Raw genomic sequence first — 21,575 nt, forward strand, 5'->3', positions numbered from 1 at the left:
TGAATGCGCGTGTAAAAACTTGGCTATCTGCGGCAGATCGTTGGAGGCGACGGCGATGAGACTTGCGAGGAAGGGAGGAGGAGGAAGGGAGGAGGAGGATAAGTTCACCTGCTAGCACAGAGCTCTTCTCCCGCCTCCTCTGCCTCCTGCCTCATCCGTGAGCGAGCAACATCATGGACGACTCGTGCAACATGGTCGAGAACTCCAGCAGAACCATCGTGGTAGCAAGGATCAGACCGCTGAGTACGTGCGAGAAGGAGAAGGGAATGAGACCCTCCATCAGCCCCTTAGACTCGCAGCGGGTCCAGTTGCTGCAGAAGCCCTCTGCTCGTCGACGCTCTCAGGACTCAATCAAGGAGGACGGGGTTTACCACTTCGACCGGGTTTTCGACTCCGACGTGTCGCAGCAGCGGTTCTACGAGGAGGTCGGCGCTCCTGCTCTCTCGGCCGCCATGAACGGCATGAGCTCGTGGATCATCGCCTACGGCATGATAGGTAGCGGCAAGACCTTCTCCATCACGGGGACGCCCCTCGATCCGGGGATATGCACGCGGCTGTTCAACGACGTTTTCGAGCGGAGCAGGAGCAGGAGCTGCCTGCAGTGCGACGTGACGGTCTCGGTGTCCTACTTCGAGATCCACAACGACAAGGCGCGGGACCTTGTGAAGGGCTTCACACCCTTCTCCTCCGACGGCAGGGAGAAGCTTACAGCCAGCCGAACCAACCATGAGCTCGTCAAGGGCCTGAGCGAGCACGTGTGCAAGTGCCCGCAGGTGAAGGATGAGGACGAGGAGGAGGATGGGGATGAGAGAGCGAGGAGAGGGGGAAGTGAGAGGAGGAAGGGAAGGGGAGGAGCGGGGGGAGGGGAGAGAGAGCTAAGGAATTGGGCGGTCTAACGCCGACTGTTGCGTGCAGGATATGATGAAGTTCAAGGAGGCCGGGGATTCCATCAGGAAGAAATCGTTCCATCGCCTGAACCCCAGGAGCTCCCGCTCTCACACCGTCTTCTCCATCCACTTCGAGGTAGCCAAGAGGGGAGCCTCCGGGAGGCAAGACCGGGGCCCGGCCTGCGGGGAGGTTTCGCAGGGGAGCCTGCACCTGGTGGACCTTGCTGGCTTCGAGGACTTCTCAGAGTCCTCGTTCGGGGACATGGAGGAAGAGCAGCTGCTGGAAACAGCCGCCATCAACAAGAGCATCGGGGCTCTGAGAATCGTGCTCAACAAGCTCGCCTCCAGGCAAAGATGCCACGTCCCCTACGAGAGCTGCCTGCTGACCAAAGTCTTGCAAGTGAGAGAGGAGGAGGATGCAAGCTCTGCTGTCCCTCGGCCCTCCTGACCTGACAGCAGGGCGCCTTCGGCGACAACTCTTGTACCACGCTGATTGCCAACCTCACCCCGAATGGTAGGACATGGAAATTTGTGCTTCTCCCCTCCCTCCCCTCCTCTGCATGGCAGTCCGCTGCAAGGCCAACCTAATGTCCCATCACGTCAGGAGCGCACGAGAGCGACACAGTGGAGACGATGAAGCTGGCGGAGAGAGCGAAGGAGATCCGCAAGAAACAGTCGAGGAGGACGAGCATGCTGCTCCGCCTTCGCCAGCTCCTCCTCCTGCACAAGTCCAGTAGAGTCGTCATCTCCGACCTCTCAGCTCAGCTCGTCGAGGCAAAGAAGAAGCAGGACGAGAGGTGGAAGAGCCTTGAAAATCAGCTGGATGCCGAGAAGGAGAAGTTTCAGAGGTTGGCGGGCACGCTGGAACAGGAGCGACAGGTCAGTGAGGGCATACTTTCCTCCTCTTCCTCTTCCTCTTCCTCTTCTTTCTCCTTTTCTTCTCCTTTTCCTCCGCATCCCCCCCCCGCGTTTACTCGTCTTCCTTTCTTTGACGTCAGCACATGGCTGAGCTTGTTGGCCAGGTGATGAAACGGGAGCTGGAGAGTCACCTGCGGCAGAGGAGCGAAGCTGTGGAGACCTGCGATGTCCGGCAAACCTCCCTGGCAAGGAAAAGGATCTCAGAGATCGTAGAGAACCTCGTCGACGGGATCCCCATGTTCAAGGAGCGGGTGAGAGGAGACAAGGGGGAGGGGAGGTGGGCAAGTGGGAGGGAGGTGGTTGGGAAGCAGACGAGGAGACGAGGATGCAGCTGATGAATCGTGGGCAGAGGGATGAGAGGAACTTGCATGGGATGGAGGAGGAGATCAACACCGCGAGGAAGTTGTTTGAAGCAGGTGGAACAGAGGGTCTTAGTCTCGCTCACCTTCTCTTCTCTTCTCTTCTCTTCGCGTTTCGTCACCTCTTCTTTCATTTCCTTGTCTTTTCATGTCTCCTCTCTCCCCTGCTCCTCCTCCCTCCCTTCATGACTGATCCATCCTTCAGGCCGAACGAAGATCTCCTCCTGCAAATCTTCTCTCTTCTATGACTTGCGCCTCCTCAACGATGAGCAAACATCTCGAGACAAGAAGGTCTGAAGACAGAGATGAGAGAGATGGCAGAGACACATGGGAGGCACGGCAACAACGAAGAAGAAAAGGAGCTAATGAGAAGTATTCTGCAGGAGCAGGAGCAGGAGCAGGAGCAGGAGCAGGAGCAGGAGCAGGAGCAGGAGCAGGAGCAGGAGCAGGAGCAGGAGCAGGAGCAGGAGCAGGAGCAGGAGCAGATAGAGAGGGTACAGAAACAGGACCATGGGTAGGAGCAGGAGGCAGGAGGCAGGAGGCAGGAGGCAGGAGGCAGGAGGCAGGGACAAGAGTTGTCGGGAGGAAGGAGAGAAGGGAGGGCTGCACATAAAGTCGGTCGAGCATGCATCTGACTTCAGACCTCCCGCAGGTCAAATGCCTTGCTATCGCTCACGGCAGGGCTGTGGAGCTGCTAGAGCACGAGGGGAGCATGCGGGCCCACAAGGATCGAGCGGTGGAGATGTCGAAGAGGATGGAAGAAACGATCGCTGCCGTCATCGACGACCTCGCCCTCCTCCCCTGGGACTCCCCTCCTCCCCTCCTCCAGCGCTTCGTTGCCTGGGAGGACCTGGACTACTGCAGGACAAGGCTGCAGCGGCTGAGGGCGGCGCTGCTGGAGCTCTCGACGTCCTCGTGCTTGAGCGAGCAGGAGCTGGTTGCTCTTGACGAGGCGTTGAACTCTTCCGGGCTGACGAGGGGCGGGAAGGAGGACAGGAGGAGGCGGCTGGCTCTGATCGAGGGACCGCAAGGCCAGGGTAAGCTCGAGCTGGTGGTAGAGAGCCTGAGAACGACCCTGGAGGAGATGAAGGGAGGAAGAGAGGAGGAGGACCGCGAGGAGGACAGGAGGAGGCTGAGGGAGGAGGTGCAGGCGTACAGGAAGGCCAACGAGGAGCTTGAGGCTTCTTTGATGGAGGAGAGGAGAAGGAGGGAAGAGGCAGAGCGATCGGTGGCAGAGCTGAGGGAGATGAAGCTGCTTCCCTCCTCCAAGGACTCCGCCTGCTCTCCTCTCCCCCCCTCTGCAGGAGAGGGGAGGGAGGAACTGGGACGTTGCTCCCCGGACCGTAGCGAGCAACTGCAACATGATCTCCTCCTGCTGTCCCGCAAGCTGGAGGACGCGCAAGCTGACCTGGCCTGTGCCAACTGCGACCTGCTCGTGTCCAAGGGAAGGGTGAAACAACTCGAGGCTCAGCTAGTAGATGTGTGTATTTCCACTCTCTTTTACCCCATTCTCTCCTCCCCTCCCCCTCCCCCTCTCCTCTCCTCCTCTCCTCTCCCCTCCTCTCCTGTATCTGACCCTCCCTATCCCTCCTCTCTCTCTCATCTGATTCTCTTTGTCCTGCTGACGGTCGACGGTAGGAGCGGAGATCCTTCGAGCTGGAGCTTTCGAACAAGCAGAAGACGGTCGATGATCTGACGTGCAGACTGGACCAGTTGCAGTCATCTTCTCCCCTTGCTCTAGTAGAGGAGGAGGAGGAGGAGAACGAAACTTCCGACAGAAGAGGGGCAGGAAAGGGCATGGCGAGGCAGGAGGAAGATGAGGGCGCAAGGAGGGAGGAAGAGGAGCAGGAGGAGGATCTTCCTGTCTTCAAGGAGGTGTTCCAGGCAGCGGCCGACCTGACGGTGGAGCACGTCAAGTTTTTGAGCTCGGAGAGCAGCGAGCAGGCGATGAGCAGGAGGATGTGTGACCTGATCGAGCGCCTCACCGTCGCCTCCTCCTTCTCCTCGAGCCTCGTGAAGAAGCTGCGGGCTGCCGAGCTGACCGTCTCCTCCCTCCGACAGGAGGCAGCAAGCGGCGGGGTGATGGAGAGCAAGAGGAGGATGGAGGAGGTGCGAAGGACCTTGAGGAAGCTCAAGGAGGAGAAGGAGGAGCTCGTGCTTGAGGTGCTGCGGGGACAAGCGAGCCTCGAGTGCGAGAAGAAGAAGAGGAGGGAGATGGAGCGCAAGCTCAAGAAGGCGAGGACGGAGGTTAGCAGCCTCAAGTCGCCATGGAAGGCAGTAGGGGGAAGGGGAGCAGGAGGGGGGAGACTGCGGGACTCTCCTCCTCGATCTCTCCCTCACTCCTCGTTTCGCTCTCCTGTGTTCCTCTGCTCGGGTACGGGGAGCAGCTTCCAGCAGGACAGCAAGGACGTCCTCACCCCCTACATCAGCGCGGAGGACTACTGCATGATCGACCTGATCCCCTCCCTCGCTGGCGACCTCCTCCTCGACCCTCGCCTTCCCAGCTGCCCCGCGGCCTGCAAGCAGACGGTAAGGTGGAGGGGAGAGAAGGGGAGCTGCAAGGGAGGAAGGAGGAGATGAGAGGGGCTGGAGTTTTAGGAGGAGGCGGAGGCAGGTGACGAGTCTCTCAGGAGGGGATCTTTCCCATGCAGTGTTCGCGCCTTAGGAAGGTCCTACGGAAGCACCAGCAGCTGCGCAAGGAGTTCTTTGCGGGAAGGTCGCTCAATGCGTCCCTGCAGGGAAAGGTAGAGGAGCTGGAGAGGGAGCTGGAGAAGCTGGGCGGCATTATCTCCCAGCTGTACAACAAGGTGAGAGGAGGGAGTAGGGGGTCCCGCTGACCTCCGGGGCAGATGGAGAACTGGCGGGTCAGGCAGGACGTGCTGCTGTCCCAGCGAGACAGCCTGGAGGCCACGGTCCTGCGGCTGACGATGGAGCTGGGGAGGATGAGGGTGAGGAAGACTTCGACCCCACGGAAGGAGGAGGCAGCAGGGGACCGCAAGAGTCTCACCAGCACCATCGGGCCCGCAGCTGCGAAGGAGGAGCAGGAGGCCCCTGAGGAGACAAGGAGCGTCTGTCCAGAGGCAGCGTGCTCCAAGAAGAAGAGGAAGTCAGAGGAGGTGACGTGCAGGTTGCCAGCCTCGTGCCCTCACAAGGAGAACGCCAACCCTCAGCTCCTCTCCTCCCGCCAGCCCCCGACCCCCATGAAGCTTGCCTCCTTCAAGGACGCGAGTCACAGCTCCGGGAGACAGGTTCGGAAGTTCTTCCTCGCGGCGCAGTGACTCACTGACCTCTCTGACCTCTGCAGGTGTTGAAGCTAGTCCGATGATGCTCGTCCGGTCCGGCCGGGCCGGGCGGCAGGGGGCCGGCCAGGCTCCGACTCGCCATCCGATCATGCCGCCGCATGATCTCTTCAAACTATTAGTTAACTCAACCGTTCCACTGAGTGGGGCATGATCGCACCGCAGTGCCGCAGGCCCGGCGAATCTGCAAGGTGACTCACGGTGACCGGGCGGTAGACAGGGCCGTGTCACGGCGTCCCGGCTCCGAGCAGCCGCCGCTGGCAGCACTTCGGTGAACCGGTCACCGTACTACCCCGGAGCGGGCAAGCTGAGCGGCCGCGCCGATCGCCGCACTGTCCGGTTCTGTGACCGTCCGGTCACTCAGCGGCCTCCGGACCGTCACGGTCAAGCCTCCTCGATCATAGTTCAGGAGAGTCTCCTGATTATCCTCGTACTCAGTGATTTTTAACTTCACTTGAAGATGAGTAGATGTGCAGTCCCGTGTCCCGTAGTCCGTCACACTGGCAGTAAGATTGCACACCGTGGCACCGTCTGAAAGCCGCACTGATCAGGGTCGGAGAGTCACGAAGGCCGCTGAGCCGCCGGGTTCTCCGGCGGACGGCTGGGACAATGCAAGGGATTCGGAGCAGGGCGGCAGACTCGGATGCTTTCTAGCAGACTGATGAAATCAGTGAAGCTCCTTCACTGTAGGCCCTGACTCCAGCAGTAATAGTGAACTCAGTCGCGCCGTCAAAGCATAGTATCCACGGCCGGCCCGGCGTGCCAAGGATCATTGTATTTCCAAAGTTAGTCGCATGATGTCTTGCAATGGCGGCCAGTCCGGGCCGAGGCTCTCTCATTCTACTGAAGTTTCAATACGTACTTTATTCCCCTCCCTCGCTACGGTGAGCCACTGTTACCATTGACACTGGATACACAAACATCACAAGCATGCAACAGGTCTTGACAGTCATGGGCCACAGTGTTCGCAGTAAGAGTCGTTTGACCAAAGGCGATTATGGTACGATATTAAGATGCTTCAGTACGAGCCCCATCGTCCTATTCAATTCATCTAACTTGCCGTCCATTTTCTCGAACTTGCCGTCCATTTTCTCGAACTTGCTGTCGACCGTGTTCTTCAGATCCTGCATGACTCCAAAGATATTCCTGTACGGAGTGTACATCAAAAAGAACGGTATCCTGGCAGGTTCCACCATCGGTTCCAGATCATACTTGGTGTCAGAAGCCAGAGAAAAGAACTCCCTCATACACAAACTGACTATCTCAAACTCCTCTCTCTTGCCGTTCATCAACAAGCCCATCGCCGCGATCTTTGTGTCTGCACCAATCATGTCGTCCTTCAATACATTGTACAGCCGATTGACCTGGAACAGCTTCTCAAAGACCTTCCCTGGCTTCTCCGTGATCTCAAAGCAGATGTACTCCCCCTTTCTAATCTCAAAGTGCTCATACGAGACTCCAGGCTGTCCGAATATCTTCACGTCCGCAGCGGGTTGGTCGATCACGTCCTTGAAGATGGTTTCAAGATCCGTGTCCTCGTCAAAGCTCACGCACAGGTCGGCTTGGAATTCTGTTACTTTTTCTATGTTTTGAGTTTTAGCAGCCAATCGACTGATTGTCAAGCCACTCTCATCATGGCATTTCTCCAAGCGTTTGGTATACTTATTGCAGGCGGCGTCGACCGCAGCGTTAAACCTCTTCATGTAGTCCTCAGTGAGAACGCCACTCCCTGTGAGCTTGTGACTCATACCCTTGTCCACTCGGAGTTTCTCCCGTCGTGTACAGCCTGGACTCGCACATCTGCTGAGGATAAGACTTTCAAACGCTTCCAAATGATGCTCGAGGTCGAGAGGAGATCTCAGGCATTGATAGTCAGCCTTGCCTGATGGATCAGGCTTGCTCGAGCTGAGCATGCGGTAGGGCCATTGCAGAAAGCTGTGCATGCGGTACTGAGGCTTGCGTCTCATCCAGCCTGGACTCGCACATCTGCTGAGGATAAGACTTTCGCCATACGCGCCCATATGATGCTCGGCCTTGCCTGATGGATCAGGCTTGCTCGAGCTGAGCATGCGGTAGGGCCATTGCAGAAAGCTGTGCATGCGGTACTGAGGCTTGCGTCTCATCCAGCCTGGACTCGCACATCTGCTGAGGATAAGACTTTCGCCATACGCGCCCATATGATGCTCGGCCTTGCCTGATGGATCAGGCTTGCTCGAGCTGAGCATGCGGTAGGGCCATTGCAGAAAGCTGTGCATGCGGTACTGAGGCTTGCGTCTCATCCAGCCTGGACTCGCACATCTGCTGAGGATAACACTTTCACCATACGCGCCCATATGATGCTCGGCCTTGCCTGATGGATCAGGCTTGCTCGAGCTGAGCATGCGGTGGGGCCATTGCAGAAAGCTGTGCATGCGGTACTGAGGCTTGCGTCTCATCCAGCCTGGACTCGCACATCTGCTGAGGATAAGACTTTCGCCATACGCGCCCATATGATGCTCGGCCTTGCCTGATGGATCAGGCTTGCTCGAGCTGAGCATGCGGTAGGGCCATTGCAGAAAGCTGTGCATGCGGTACTGAGGCTTGCGTCTCATCCAGCCTGGACTCGCACATCTGCTGAGGATAAGACTTTCGCCATACGCGCCCATATGATGCTCGGCCTTGCCTGATGGATCAGGCTTGCTCGAGCTGAGCATGCGGTGGGGCCATTGCAGCAAGCTGTGCATGCGGTAGCAGCACCTATGTAGCGACTTGACAGTAGTATTCATGTCCTGATTGTCCTCACACTGATCGTCCTGAAGCAACCTGCCGCAGCTTTGGGGGAACTGGGGCTTTTATAAACTGATTATACAAGCCTCTTTTTAAAACCGCCCAGCCCTACCACACTCTACAACCTTTTTTGGAAACCTCCATACGAATCTCTGTACCGTGTCGAGCCCATCCTGACAAAGTTTGCTAGGGCCACACGACCTCCCCGTACCTCCCGGTCTACCAGTTGTACCGTGACCTCATGTGTATATAAGAGCTCCAGTACCTTGCAGTGTACCAAGAAATTAGATATCAACCTCGCCTCGTACAAACCCCTGCGGCGCTTCATGCGAGTGACTACCCGTGCTCAACTGCTGAGCCCTGAGTCAACAGCAGGGGTGGGGAGCGTAGTGTTTTTTTTTTTTGTTGCCGCCAACAAACTTTTTGACCGAACTGAAGTTTCCCGCCAGAACTCGGAAGCCGCGTCCGACTCGGACTCCGAGTTCCCGCCTTTAAAGATTCCCGCCAAAAATCTCTGTACCGTGTAGAGCGGCGCCGCTCATGCGAGTGACTACCCGTGGCTCAACTGCTGAGCCCTGAGTCAACAGCAGGGGTGGGGACTCCCCCGGAGCGTAGTGTTTTTGACCGTACGGTAGTACTCAGTGACTACCAAGCTGAGTTCCCGCCAGAACTCGGAAGCCGCGTCCGACGGACTCGGCCGCGCGGACTCCGAGTTCCCGCCTTTAAAGATTCCCGCCGGCAAAAAAGGCGAGTCACGAGTCATAGCGTTGTCGGGTCAAGGAACTTGCTGACAATTGGGATTTGTACCAGATCCAGGCGTTTTCCAGTACAAAATTGTGTGTGAGTAAAAAATCCAAGGATTGGAAGGTTTGAAAATCCATTTCCAGCGCTGCAAGTTCAACGGCAACCGGGGGTAATTGAGAGCTTAGATAAGTAAACAGTTGTTCCTATTGCCTTTGCATAGGATCACTTAGGCCCTTGTATAGTGGAGTAATGATTTGTACCAGAACCTGATGGGTAGGCGTGGTAGTATTTCAAATGATTCGAACCCAACGGACGCGACAGGGGGGTGGGGGGTACAGGTCTTGCTCTGGTACTGTAATGGGTACCTTTTAAAATACATTTAGCAGAGGGTGTCTCCCTCCCCATCTCCCTGCCCTCCGCACTTGCGCATCCCTATCCTTCCCTGTCCATGAGTCTCAGACTCTCGTCAGACCTTCCCTGATGACCCTCAACTTTCTTTGACGCTTCTGTCTGCCTTGTCCTTCCTCAACTTGCTGGAAATTCAAACTCTGAAACCATGCCCATGAGTTGACAAGCACTGAGTTTCTCAGTTTGAATGCGGGAGGAAAGATGATTCATGGAATGTAACTCAGGTGTGCATATTTCAAGCTGATGGATACGAGTTGTATAGCACTGGCAAATGACTGTCATTTTACTTCTCAATGATACAGCATCAAGAACTTGCTCTCGATCCATCAGTACTTGCAAAGGGTCATTTTTCAGACAGAACTTCGAGTTCATCTTTATTTTGCGTTGATCCACACGATGACATCTGTTTGATACACTATGTTTGATGAATAGTAAGAAAGAAAGGCTGAACTGTGCACCGCTTGACTGAATTTTCTACAATACTCTTCAATTGTGTAAGAGAGCATGTCACATGTAATCATACCAGGCAAACAAGTCACAGTATCGCTCCAAACCGCGTTGTGCTTGAAACTGAGACTCTACATGAAGATGTTATCGGACTAGTCGAATGATGTACAACTTTATGGTGATACGTGGTTTAGAACTGTTGCAAAGCGGACATGGGAATATGTAGCGGCCTAGGTGATGTTTTCAACGTACTTCAATAAAACAAAGCCAAGTTGTTGCTAACAACATCATCATTTCTCCATGAGCCTGCATGACCTGATGTACATGTTAGAGAAGTCGATGCTCATTCATCAAAAGAGTGGTTAGACAAGAAATTGGTAGATACTTCTGCGCAGCATTCTTGTGTATGTGGAATCGTGCACACTCACCGTCGTGTGGAAGTGTTTGCACATTCTTCTGCGCAAGTCTCATACATTGTCCTTATCATCTGGAATGGTTGACTTTCGCTGCAAGTAATATGAGCAGCGCAAAGTTGGCAAACTTATCCATATGGTTGGAATGCCGGCGATGTATTGCAGGCTGCATAGCACCTGAGCGCTTTGTTCCACTTATCGCTTGGTTCCAAACAATTGATGATATCGCAGCATGCAACTCGCATTGGCCCAAGGATGTCAAGCGAGGAAAAGATCAGGATGATGGAAGGGCGAGAATGCAGCGAATAAGAAAAGCTGGTCAGGCTCAGTTTACTTTGTGTAAGAAAATGCCAATGCTTTGTACATGTGAGGTTACAAAGAAAGAGGCAAGAAAGCTCTGGTATGAGAAGAAAGATTTATTCAAAAGGGTATGTCCATTTTTGTCTGCATGATTCAATCGGATCCAACATCAATTACCTGCTCCTGATACCATGTCAGTCTAGTCAAAACAAAGATATCAGCACCTTGAAAATTTCTTGCTTCGACTCGAGGTGAAGGAAATGAAATATGATTTACAATGCTATAAAGGGTATCGTTTTGTCGCTCAAAAGCGTCTTGATTGTAAGTCATCAAATGGAACACGACATGCAATCAATTTGCAAGTCATGCCTTCATGTGGTACCTCATCACTGCCATTTGATGAATGCACTGGTATTCCTTGCAACTCTTTACATGCCTTGGCAATACTCTTGCATATTGCTCAGACCGCCCTCAAGCCCGACTCTTTGCAGCAGATTCCTATGAAATAAGTATAGATCATGCTGTCTCCGTGACATGCTTCATGACTTCCTACTAATTGCTCATGTCAATGTCATCCATCGTACAGCGCCACTAGCGGACGGTCCGTGCGGAGTACTCCTTATTCAAGCTGCTAAAATCTATGATGATCAACCCTCTTTACATGTGTTTGCAATCACAGAGATGTTTTCAGACTGCTGCGCTCACACCAGATTCTGCAGGGATTGCCTCTGCTTGTCCTCGTCTGAGCTCTCCTGCTGCAGATGAGTCACGTCTGCGTAACATTCACTTGCTAACCTTGGATATGCAACCAGGGAAGGGAAGGGGTAAGGCTTGAGAGCTCCCTCTGATCTACAAGGGTGGTCTATGTTGGTTGGAGGCAGGGTAGGGTCCAAAACTTGACCCCATCGAAGAAGACACTTTCACTGGGAAACAGGTGGGTCCAATGCAACATAGTTTGAACAGGGGAGGTACCGCATAAACTATTTTGGTACAAGTTTTCCTAACAGTACCCGAATATGTACCATAACATTGGTACTGTTGGTACAATTATTTGCTACCAGAAAGTACCCTACCCCCTTAAACAGGTCCCAACAAATTTGAATCAGCTCCCAGCCGTCTGACCCACCCCAGACCCCAACTGCCATTTGCTATTCACATATGTGGAAGGATACCCCCACAGAAAACTATTGGAAACCAGAGGGGTCAGTTGAGAGCGACAACGCTCAGCCGCTATGAGTCCGCAGGGGCCACGCCGGCACCGCCGACCGGGACTCCGGAAAGCCTGAAGGGGTGTCGGACGGTCGGAAGTGGTCAACCGTGCCGTGGGCTACACAAACGGAGGCTCGTCCGGTCCGGCCGGGCCGGGCGGCAGGGGGCCGGCCAGGCTCCGACTCGCCATCCGATCCGATGATGCCGCCATGATCTCTTCAAACTATTAGTTAACTCAACCGTTCCACTGAGTGGGGCATGATCGCACCGCAGTGCCGCAGGCCCGCCCCGGCAAATCTGCAAGGTGACTCAGTGACCGACCGGTAGAGGCAGGGCCGTGTACGGTCACGGCGTCCCGGCTCCGAGCAGCGGCCGCTCAGGGCAGCACTTCGGTGACCCGGTCACCGTACCGTACTACCCCGGAGCCTCCGCGGGCAAGCTGAGCGGCCGCGCCGATCGCCGCACTGTCCGGTTCTGTGACCGTCCGGTCACTCAGCGGCCTCCGGACCGTCACGGTCAAGCCTCTTCGATTCAGGAGAGTCTCCTGATTATCCTCGTACTCAGTGATTTTTAACTTCACTTGAAGATGAGTAGATGTGCAGTCCCGTGTCCCGTAGTCACACTGGCAGTAAGATTGCACACCGTGGCACCGTCTGAAAGCCGCACTGATCAGGGTCGGAGAGTCACGAAGGCCGCTGAGCCGCCGGGTTCTCCGGCGGACGGCTGGGACAATGCAAGGGATTCGGAGCAGGGCGGCAGACTCGGATGCTTTCTAGCAGACTGATGAAATCAGTGAAGCTCCTTCACTGTAGGCCCTGACTCCAGCAGTAATAGTGAACTCAGTCAGTCGCGCCGTCAAAGCATAGTATCCACGGCCGGCCCGGCGTGCCAAGGATCATTGTATTTCCAAAGTTAGTCGCATGATGTCTTGCAATGGCGGCCAGTCCGGGCCGAGGCTCTCTCATTCTACTGAAGTTTCAATACGTACTTTATTCCCCTCCCTCGCTACGGTGAGCCACTGTTACCATTGACACTGGATACACAAACATCACAAGCATGCAACAGGTCTTGACAGTCATGGGCCACAGTGTTCGCAGTAAGAGTCGTTTGACCAAAGGCGATTATGGTACGATATTAAGATGCTTCAGTACGAGCCCCATCGTCCTATTCAATTCATCTAACTTGCCGTCCATTTTCTCGAACTTGCCGTCCATTTTCTCGAACTTGCCGTCCATTTCATTGAACTTGCTGTCGACCGTGTTCTTCAGATCCTGCATGACTCCAAAGATATTCCTGTACGGAGTGTACATCAAAAAGAACGGTATCCTGGCAGGTTCCACCATCGGTTCCAGATCATACTTGGCGTCAGAAGCCAGAGAAAAGAACTCCCTCATACACAAACTGACTATCTCAAACTCCTCTCTCTTGCCGTTCATCAACAAGCCCATCGCCGCGATCTTTGTGTCTGCACCAATCATGTCGTCCTTCAATACATTGTACAGCCGATTGACCTGGAACAGCTTCTCAAAGACCTTCCCTGGCTTCTCCGTGATCTCAAAGCAGATGTACTCCCCCTTTCTAATCTCAAAGTGCTCATACGAGACTCCAGGCTGTCCGAATATCTTCACGTCCGCAGCGGGTTGGTCGATCACGTCCTTGAAGATGGTTTCAAGATCCGTGTCCTCGTCAAAGCTCACGCACAGGTCGGCTTGGAATTCTGTTACTCGAGTTTTAGCATCCAATCGACTGATTGTCAAGCCACTCTCATCATGGCATTTCTCCAAGCGTTTGGTATACTTATTGCAGGCGGCGTCGACCGCAGCGTTAAACCTCTTCATGTAGCCATCAGTGAGAACGCCACTCCCTGTGAGCTTGCGACTCATACCCTTGTCCACTCGGAGTTTCTCCCGTCGTGTACAGCCTGGACTCGCACATCTGCTGAGGATAAGACTTTCAAACGCGTTCGCATGATGCTCGAGGTCGAGAGGAGATCTCAGGCATTGATAATCAGCCTTGCCTGATGGATCAGGCTTGCTCGAGCTGAGCATGCGGTAGGGCCATTGCAGCAAGCTGTGCATGCGGTAGCAGCACCTATGTAGCGACTTGACAGTAGTATTCATGTCCTGATTGTCCTCACACTAGCGAGACAGCCTGGAGGCCACGGTCCTGCGGCTGACGATGGAGCTGGGGAGGATGAGGGTGAGGAAGACTTCGACCCCACGGAAGGAGGACTCGGGAGGCAGCAGGGGACCGCAAGAGTCTCACCAGCCTGGCAGCACCATCGGGCCCGCAGCTGCGAAGGAGGAGCAGGAGGCCCCTGAGGAGACAAGGAGCGTCTGTCCAGAGGCAGCGTGCTCCAAGAAGGGCCGTGTGTCCGGCGTGACGGCGTCCCGGCTCCGAGCAGCCGCTTTTAAGGCTTTCGGAGTACCTAATAAGAATCCGCTGGCAGCACTTCGGTGACCGTCACCGTACAACCCGGAGCGGGCAAGCTGAGCGGCCGCGCCGCCGATCGCCGCACTGTCCGGTTCCGAGTGGCGGCGTGTGAGTCCGAGTCGGTGGCATGGGCTGATCCGACTCGATGAAGCCACTCACGGTCGAGCCTCCATCACGGAGCCTCGTCACGCTGTGTACGGTGGGCAGTGACGCCCCCGGCCCGGGCCCGGCGCCGCGTACCGTACCGTGCGTACCAGGCCCTACCGTAGGTCACGCCGGTATTCGGTCGGAGCCTAGTCCCGCCGCACTCGGAGGCTCCCGGACCGTCCGATCATGAGTCACCGCCAGGCTGATTCATGTCCTATTGACCGACTCGTTTGCCAGTCACCGAGTCACAGCCTGTGCCACTGGTGGCGTGAGCGGGCCGCCGGGCGGCGCCCGCCGCCGCGCCGCCGTCCAACGGAAGTTATGGGCCGAGGCTCAGTGCCGGGCCCGGCCGAGTGGCCAGGGTGGCCGAGGTGGGCTCGAAATCATCAAGGAGAAAAATTCTAACAAGATATATACCCCCTGTTTATATGGGAAAGCACCGGTACTCACAACCACCCCTTACCCTCTTCAAATTGCGACTACGTAAGCATAGCTGGGATCACCCACCCATGGATACTCCAGAGAAGAACACTATCAAGTACCCCTCTAAAAGTACACCCCACCCTGCTTCTACTCCCCCATTTGCAGTTTTCAATTACACTACCCCTATCATCTCCATCTTCTTGAAGAGGGGGTGGAGGTGTGACGGTAGTATAGGTCTCGACAGGGAGGGTAGGGGTAGTAGGGGTAGGAGGGGTAGGAGGGCGGCAGAAGGGGCGCAGGACGCCGCGGAATGGATACTGTCAGCGACAAGTGGAAGTCATGGCAGCGCTTCTCTAATGCCGTGTACGGCGAACGCGTGAAGCCATGGAGTTCCAGCGACATTGATCGCTTCGCTAAGGTTTACCCTCAAGCAGCCAAGGATCTCAGGACCATGAGAAGTGCTGGCGTCTGGTGTGTTGGGGGAGCAGTGGCAACGGCTGGTTCTGGCGCTGCTTTCTTCTTCAGCAGGCCTGGAACTCTCAATGGCAAGTTGATTTCAGGAGCTCTAGGTACATGTTTGATTCATAGTCTTGTTTTAATTTTCGCTGGGGCGTTTGTTTTCTGTCCTTTGCAAATGGTTTGGTTTTGCTGACTTTGTTTTTAGGAGCTGTAGCATCATACGTCGTTGGTTATCTTGGCACGACTAATGTGGTCTGCTACACGCACCAACTCTACAAGATAGACCAATACAAGGTTCAGATCCAATTCATGGAGTGGTGGAAAGAGAACGGTGGGAGAGGTGGCAAGCCATGGGAATACTGGTGAACGAGTGTACATGCGTTGCAAACTGTTGATCTACTTAGATTGCGAGCGCAGTCACTGAGAGTAAAGTCAAAGTTTTCTCTGTGACATGTTATAGCCCTGTTTCACGTCGATGTCGAGAAGTCCTATCGTAATGGAGAGATTCGAAGGGTTGATGTTTGCTCTTGAGGATACCATATTCTTTAACTCCTTAATTCAATATCTCCATACTCAAATAACTGGAGTAACAGCGTTACATTATACATACAGGGAGCATGGACTTTCATCATGCATACGACTCAGATGCGATGAAGGGAATGCGTCAAACTTTTTAAAAAGAGAAAGATGATTCTTTCCGGGCCTGATACCATTGGACTCCAACTGCAGAACCGTAGAAAACAAGGGATGCCGCAATGCTCAAAAAACAGTTCCCAAGTGCGATGATTTTGCTGTGGGCGAGGATAGCTGGAATACCGAAGCTTGCAGTGGTTATCCAACCAGTAGTGAAAAATGCCCAGTAAGTTGCCATTCCTCCGTCACTTCCCTGCCACGACGTCACACACTGAAGCTGCCTCTGCAAAGAAAGAAAACCTTGCTGAAAAGCACCAAAGGAAATGGTGCTATGGCGTAGGTTGCCACCACAAACATGGGCCACCTGGAAGGAAAAAGGTCAGAGCCCTTCCAGCACCATGATATAGAAAGAAAGAAGTGTACCAATTCGCTGAGATGCCAGAATCCGTTGTGATCACGCAGGCAAGGATAGAGAGGACAACAGCAAGCGTGCACAGAAACGCTGCTACAACCATTTCTGCGCAGAAAAGGTCATTTCGAACCGTCTCGAGCGCCATCGCAAAGGTTTGATGGCAAACCGTCGAGGTAGACAGCAGGCACTACAACATAAGTGAATACCTGACGCCGACGCCATCTTCGAGATGTATGAATTCGCCTTCGCTTGATTTGAAACCTTTTAGCGCCAAGCTTGAAAAAAGATCAAAAGGGAGTCGGAATCGATTTACAGCAAATCTACTGATAAGGGATCCTATCAGCTTTAGGATGTTTCAGGATTTTTCTAAAACTTCTTCTATACATTTTTTGCTGCTACTATTCGGCAAGAATATTTGGAATAACACACACACATATACACACACACAAGGAAAATACGGAAATACGAAATGGTGAGTTGGATTACGTTCACCAATATCAGCTGAAAGTGCGAAATTTATGTCCTCAAGACGAAATACACGTCAGTCCACCGCATATCAGCTGTCGGGCAAACTATTAAAAACGGGTCGAGCTCACGGCCAAGGTCGAATGGCCTTTTCTGGCAAAACAAGCAAGAAAGAATGGAGCAGCAACGGGCATGAGTCCAGCACTTGTCTAACTTCGGCACTGCCTCCTCTTGCACTGTCCTATCACCTTCTGATCGCTTTCCTTCGACCCGCTCTCTGCCCTACAGCAAGGGATTTGCCAGCATTTGCAGCGCTGCTTCAATATCCGTTGCATGATCGTTACTGAGTGGTTACATATTCACAGGTCGTTTGTAGCTGCCAGGCACGAGTGTAGTGATGAGATGTGGATGCAGGGGTAGGGTGATTGAGAGACGAGGGTAGGGGTATATCGACCGTTCAAAGTAGGGGTAGTTTTTAGGATAAACATTGGGGTAACAGTAGCACACACTATGTCTTCTATCGGGGTGGGGTACATACCTGTGTTGTATCATGGATGAAGGGGTAGGTGGAATGAGGTGGTGGGTGGGTGGCAGCGCAGGGGCGACCGAGGGGCAGCAATGCAGCGGGAGAAGCAGGACAGGGAGAGATGGGGAGAGTAAGAAGCAAAGTTTGAGGAGGTGAAGAGAATGCGAGCAAACCATGTGAGATGTATGATCAGGAACATGTGCAGAGAAATGAAAAGAGGAAGGATCGTCCCAGAGGGCTCAATCAACTGGGGTATACATGCAAAATTTGCTAGGATCCAGCGGAGATGAGAGAAATTCAAGTTTGTGAACTGTAGCAGATAGGACAAGTGTATAATTTGATGAAAATCATGAAAGAGGAAAGTGCTTCCCTTGAGCACGCAAGATGACGTAGAGGGAGGAACTGATGCATGTGCATTGGCATCCTAACTAGAATTCTGAGAGTTTGACTTGAAACATCTCAAATGTATAATTCGATTTTGACCTCTTCTTTCTTACTTTTCTCCCAGATCTTTGTTGAATCTGAGATTGTTGAGGCTGCTACGTGCTGAGCAGTTATCAACATGCCTCCACGGCAAGTAGCTGCTGTGCCCGATGGATTGGAAAGTGGAAAAGATTTCCCCATTGTCTGCGACGTCTGCCTTGGGCCAAATCCCTACATCCGAATGATCAAGCAAGTGAATCATAAGGAATGCAAGGTATCGGGCCGCGTCTTCACCTCCTTCCGCTGGCGCCCGGGTGCCGGTGCCAGGTACAAGGAGACAGTGATCTGTCCTGAGGTTGCCCGTGCAAAGGGAGTTTGTCAGTGTTGCCTGATGGACATGGAGTTCAACTTGCCGGTTGGTCTCCGTGACGCATTGCTGCGAGGCACCGATGAAGGCGACAACTTCGCCCCTCAGTCCGGTGTGAACCAGACCTACCACTATGACCAGGTTGCCAAGGCGAACAGGGAAGATGTTGAAGCCAGCTATGGGAAGATGGCGAATGAGAAGTTGTTGAAGATGGCGAGAACCAGCCCGTATTATGACAGAAATCTTCCAAAGCTCTGCTCGTTCTGGTTGAAAGGTCAGTGTACACGAGTCGTGGAGAACACATGCCCCTTCAGACCGTGCTGCGGGTCGTATCGTTTCCCAGAGTTGGCCGGAAGCAATCCAGAAGGAATGAAGACCCTGATAGCAGCGTTGGATCAGCTGGGTCCGTTGAAGGTGAGCGAGAGCTGCGGCGCCTTCTTGTTGATGTTGGCTCTGATTCTCTTGTGAAAGGTGATGAAGGACAACTCACAAGAAATGGAAGAGATCAAGGAGCAGCTCAGATCTTCTCAACGTGGAAGTCGCGATCAGAATATTCGCGACAGATACCACGGAGTTGATACGCTGACACAGAAATACCTCGGCAAGGCCGAGCAGCTCGGACTCGAACCTCCAGAGGACAAAAGTATCACGACGATCTGGGTCGGGTTGGTTCCAGGAAACCCAGTGACAGAGAGGGATGTGATGGATCAGTTCTATGCATACGGAGAAGTGAAGTCTGTTCAGGTCTGATACTCCAATATCCTTATTCCCATCTCTGATTCAAAATACTCCGCAGATCGTACTGGACGCCAACTGTGCTTTCGTCACCTACACCACCCGCGAGGCGGCGGAACAAGCGGTAGAGAAGCTGCACGGCAATCTGACAATCAATGGCTTGAAGCTCAAGATCCAGTGGGGCAAACCTCAGCGAGCAAGAGGACCGGAGGGCATCGGTGGCGTTCCTCAGCTCCCCACTGCTTACCCGATGGCTCCTGTTGCCCCTGGAGCTCCGATGCCCTACATTGCGCCCTATCCTCAGTCGAATTTGCCTCCTCCGCCCCCTGGCAAACCTCCTCCTCCCCCTCCTCCTGGGTCTGGAATGCCGAGACCGGTCTATCCTTCCATGGATCCGTCATTTCATGGGACGGTAAGAATTCGCTGTCGCTGCCTGCGAGATACTGATCGGAATGTTCTCAGCGACCGGATCGTCTGCCTCCTCCACCTCCGGGAAGGCCGCCTCAAAAGAAGTGAAGGAACTTCTGCTCCCAGAAGGATGCGGATCTCACTTGATCTTGCTTGATTACTCTCTCCCTTCCTCCTCCACCTTGGAACGACATGGACGGAGATTTCCTGGCAGAGGGATCTTCCGCTGTGTATATTATGTTGTTTCCACGTGCGAATGTATGCTCAGGCTACGTTGAACGGTAGGAATGCACGTGAAACTTGGACAGGAGCAGACTATCATGATTTCTTCAATTTTTTTTTTCGAAGTAGATGTTCAGAATTTGGGAATAATTTAAATCTTCTACTGCACATATCACCTCTGTTCACGTTTCACCTCACTCCAACGATCTCTTACCCCTCCCCTTCCCGTCCCTGTGTCTCCTACAATGCCTGCGCACTTTTCTCCAATCTGCGTTGAAACTGGCAGCATCCAGTCACGAAGGTCTTGGCTATGCACCTGTCGTCACCAAGGGTGGCAAGGAGGAAAAGCTTCTCCTGGAGCGTGCTTGACAGGCTGACCCGATGGCGGAGGAGGGCAGTGCTTCCAGGATCAAGAACAACAAAATCTGCCTCCTTGCCCGGGAGGAAGTTCCCTATCCTGTCATTCAAGGAAAGAGCAGAAGCTGAGCCCAGAGTGAGGAGATAGAAGGCGCTGAGGGGATCCAGCTTGAAGCCCGAGAGCTGTCCAACCTTGTAGGCCTCGTTGAGGGACTGGAGCTGGCAGAAGCTTGTTCCTCCTCCCACGTCCGAGCCGAGGCCACAGCGGATTTTATGCTCCTTGACCGCATGCAGGTCGACAAGGCCGCTGCCGAGAAAGAGGTTGGAGGTCGGGCAGAAGGCCATGACGCTGTCGGTTGCCTTCATCTGCTTCCACTCCGAGTCCTTCATGTGCACGCAGTGAGCGAAGACCGAGCGGGGGCCGAGGAGCTTCGCTTTGTCGTAGATGGAGAGGTAGGACTCTGAGCCATGGATGGAGGTCGCGAGCTCGATCTCTGACTTGTTCTCGTTAAGATGCGTGTGCATGTAAACCCCGTCATGTTGGTGATCGCCGAGCAGCTGTAGAGCGTCAGCTCAGCATCGCAAGCTTGAAGAGAGCGCAAACCTTTCCGGCGAGCTGGAGCTCTTCCGGGGTGGAGGTGATGGCGAATCGAGGAGTCACAGCATACAGACAACGTCCTCGCTTGTGCCACTTGTCGATCAGCCGCTTGCTCGCCTCGTAGCTCTTGACCGCGTTCATCCTGAGCTGCTCAGGAGCGTAGGGATCCGCGTCCATCAGCACCTTCCCGGCGATCATGAGCATGTTCCGCTTGCTGCTGGCCTCAAAGAGAGCATCAACTGACTCCTCGTGCACAGTGCAGAAGGTGAGAGCTGTGGTCGTCCCGCTCCTCAACAGCTCCTTCACGAAGAAGTCCGCCACCTGAATGAGTTTTCAGCGCAGCGCAGACGCGAGGGAGGAGAGCAGCAGGAAGAGAAGCAGACCTGGCTTGCATGCTCGTGGTCGCCAAATTTCGCCTCCACCGGGAAGACGTAGCTGTCGAGCCACTCCAGGAGCTGCTCCCCGTATGCAGCGATCATCTCAGTTTGCGGATAGTGGACATGGCAATCGACGAAGCCCGGGACGATGAGGTGGGGAGTGTGATCTTCGATCTCTAAGTGTGGATACCGAGACTTCACGTCCTCAGCATCGCCGCAGTGGACGACCTTGCCATGCTCGACTACCAGGATGCCGTCTTCGAAGTACTCGTATGCCTGACCTTCACCGTCCTGCAAGCCAATGAGAGGAGCGAGAGAGAGAGGTGAAGGGGGGGGGGGGATGGTGAGGCATGAGACACGTTACATGATCGGAAGGGTCTCTCAGGAAGTGAAGGACGGATCCTCGGTGCCCCTTGATGGTGCCTGCGTCCTGAAGGTGCAACAGTCAGGTTGCAACAAGAAACTTGAGCGCGGTCGATGCGGATGGAGCATGGGAGCATAAACTTCATCGGGCGATCATATCTGTCCTCTCCTCTTCATCTATCTTACTCACATGCCCGCCAAAGTCGCCGCTGCCGCCAGCATGCCCGTCGGGTCTTGTGTGTCCCACCACCATGTCGGGGAGGGGAACTGCTAGGACCCTTACACCCCTACAGCTATACTTGAGACATTTACTATGTGTGACACTATGTGAACTTTCACATGCTCGCACCATAGCAGCTGCAACAAGTTGGGGGCGTTTAATAGTCAAAATAACTGCCATGTAACGGACAAGCAATAAGGCTCCCTGGATTTGGGTAGGATCCTCCCTAGCCCAAGGGAAGGAGAGCGAGGAACAGA

At 54.2% G+C, this 21,575-nt stretch overlaps 7 protein-coding genes across 7 annotated transcripts; 3 read left to right on the forward strand and 4 right to left on the reverse strand.

Annotated features, from left to right (window-relative positions):
- Window positions 1–422: 422 nt before the first annotated feature.
- Window positions 423–1,287, forward strand: GUITHDRAFT_44272 (hypothetical protein; the record flags this gene model as incomplete). Its single annotated transcript, XM_005841351.1, has 2 exons — window positions 423–755; window positions 916–1,287. Coding segments are annotated over 2 exons (705 nt in total), but the record flags the coding sequence as incomplete, so codon positions are not given.
- A 5,171-nt stretch (window positions 1,288–6,458) lies between these two features.
- On the reverse strand, window positions 6,459–8,186 carry GUITHDRAFT_99908 (hypothetical protein; the record flags this gene model as incomplete). Its single annotated transcript, XM_005841352.1, has 1 exon — window positions 6,459–8,186. The coding sequence occupies one exon, from the start codon at window positions 8,184–8,186 to the stop codon at window positions 6,459–6,461; it is 1,728 nt and encodes a 575-aa protein (XP_005841409.1).
- A 4,685-nt stretch (window positions 8,187–12,871) lies between these two features.
- Window positions 12,872–13,828, reverse strand: GUITHDRAFT_99909 (hypothetical protein; the record flags this gene model as incomplete). Its single annotated transcript, XM_005841353.1, has 1 exon — window positions 12,872–13,828. The coding sequence occupies one exon, from the start codon at window positions 13,826–13,828 to the stop codon at window positions 12,872–12,874; it is 957 nt and encodes a 318-aa protein (XP_005841410.1).
- Window positions 13,829–15,048: 1,220 nt separating this feature from the next.
- On the forward strand, window positions 15,049–15,661 carry GUITHDRAFT_160665 (hypothetical protein). Its single transcript, XM_005841354.1, has 2 exons — window positions 15,049–15,322; window positions 15,418–15,661. Exons 1-2 carry the CDS (start codon window positions 15,064–15,066, stop codon window positions 15,576–15,578), a joined length of 420 nt encoding a protein of 139 aa, XP_005841411.1. The 5' UTR covers window positions 15,049–15,063; the 3' UTR covers window positions 15,579–15,661.
- An 80-nt stretch (window positions 15,662–15,741) lies between these two features.
- Window positions 15,742–16,537, reverse strand: GUITHDRAFT_150010 (hypothetical protein). The gene is made up of 4 exons (XM_005841355.1): window positions 16,464–16,537; window positions 16,269–16,362; window positions 16,146–16,209; window positions 15,742–16,098 (listed from the first exon to the last, which is right to left on the reverse strand). Exons 2-4 carry the CDS (start codon window positions 16,358–16,360, stop codon window positions 15,886–15,888), a joined length of 369 nt encoding a protein of 122 aa, XP_005841412.1. The 5' UTR covers window positions 16,361–16,362; window positions 16,464–16,537; the 3' UTR covers window positions 15,742–15,885.
- A 1,273-nt stretch (window positions 16,538–17,810) lies between these two features.
- GUITHDRAFT_99912 (hypothetical protein) lies at window positions 17,811–19,289 on the forward strand (the record flags this gene model as incomplete). Its single annotated transcript, XM_005841356.1, has 4 exons — window positions 17,811–18,452; window positions 18,510–18,782; window positions 18,835–19,185; window positions 19,236–19,289. The coding sequence occupies 4 exons, from the start codon at window positions 17,811–17,813 to the stop codon at window positions 19,287–19,289; spliced, it is 1,320 nt and encodes a 439-aa protein (XP_005841413.1).
- A 279-nt stretch (window positions 19,290–19,568) lies between these two features.
- GUITHDRAFT_84037 (hypothetical protein) lies at window positions 19,569–21,370 on the reverse strand. Its single transcript, XM_005841357.1, has 5 exons — window positions 21,289–21,370; window positions 21,100–21,165; window positions 20,742–21,026; window positions 20,365–20,679; window positions 19,569–20,318 (listed from the first exon to the last, which is right to left on the reverse strand). Exons 1-5 carry the CDS (start codon window positions 21,349–21,351, stop codon window positions 19,644–19,646), a joined length of 1,404 nt encoding a protein of 467 aa, XP_005841414.1. The 5' UTR covers window positions 21,352–21,370; the 3' UTR covers window positions 19,569–19,643.
- Between the last annotated feature and the right edge of the window lie 205 nt (window positions 21,371–21,575).

The sequence above is a fragment of the Guillardia theta genome (assembly GCF_000315625.1).
Source record: "Guillardia theta CCMP2712 unplaced genomic scaffold GUITHscaffold_3, whole genome shotgun sequence".
NCBI lineage: Eukaryota > Cryptophyceae > Pyrenomonadales > Geminigeraceae > Guillardia > Guillardia theta.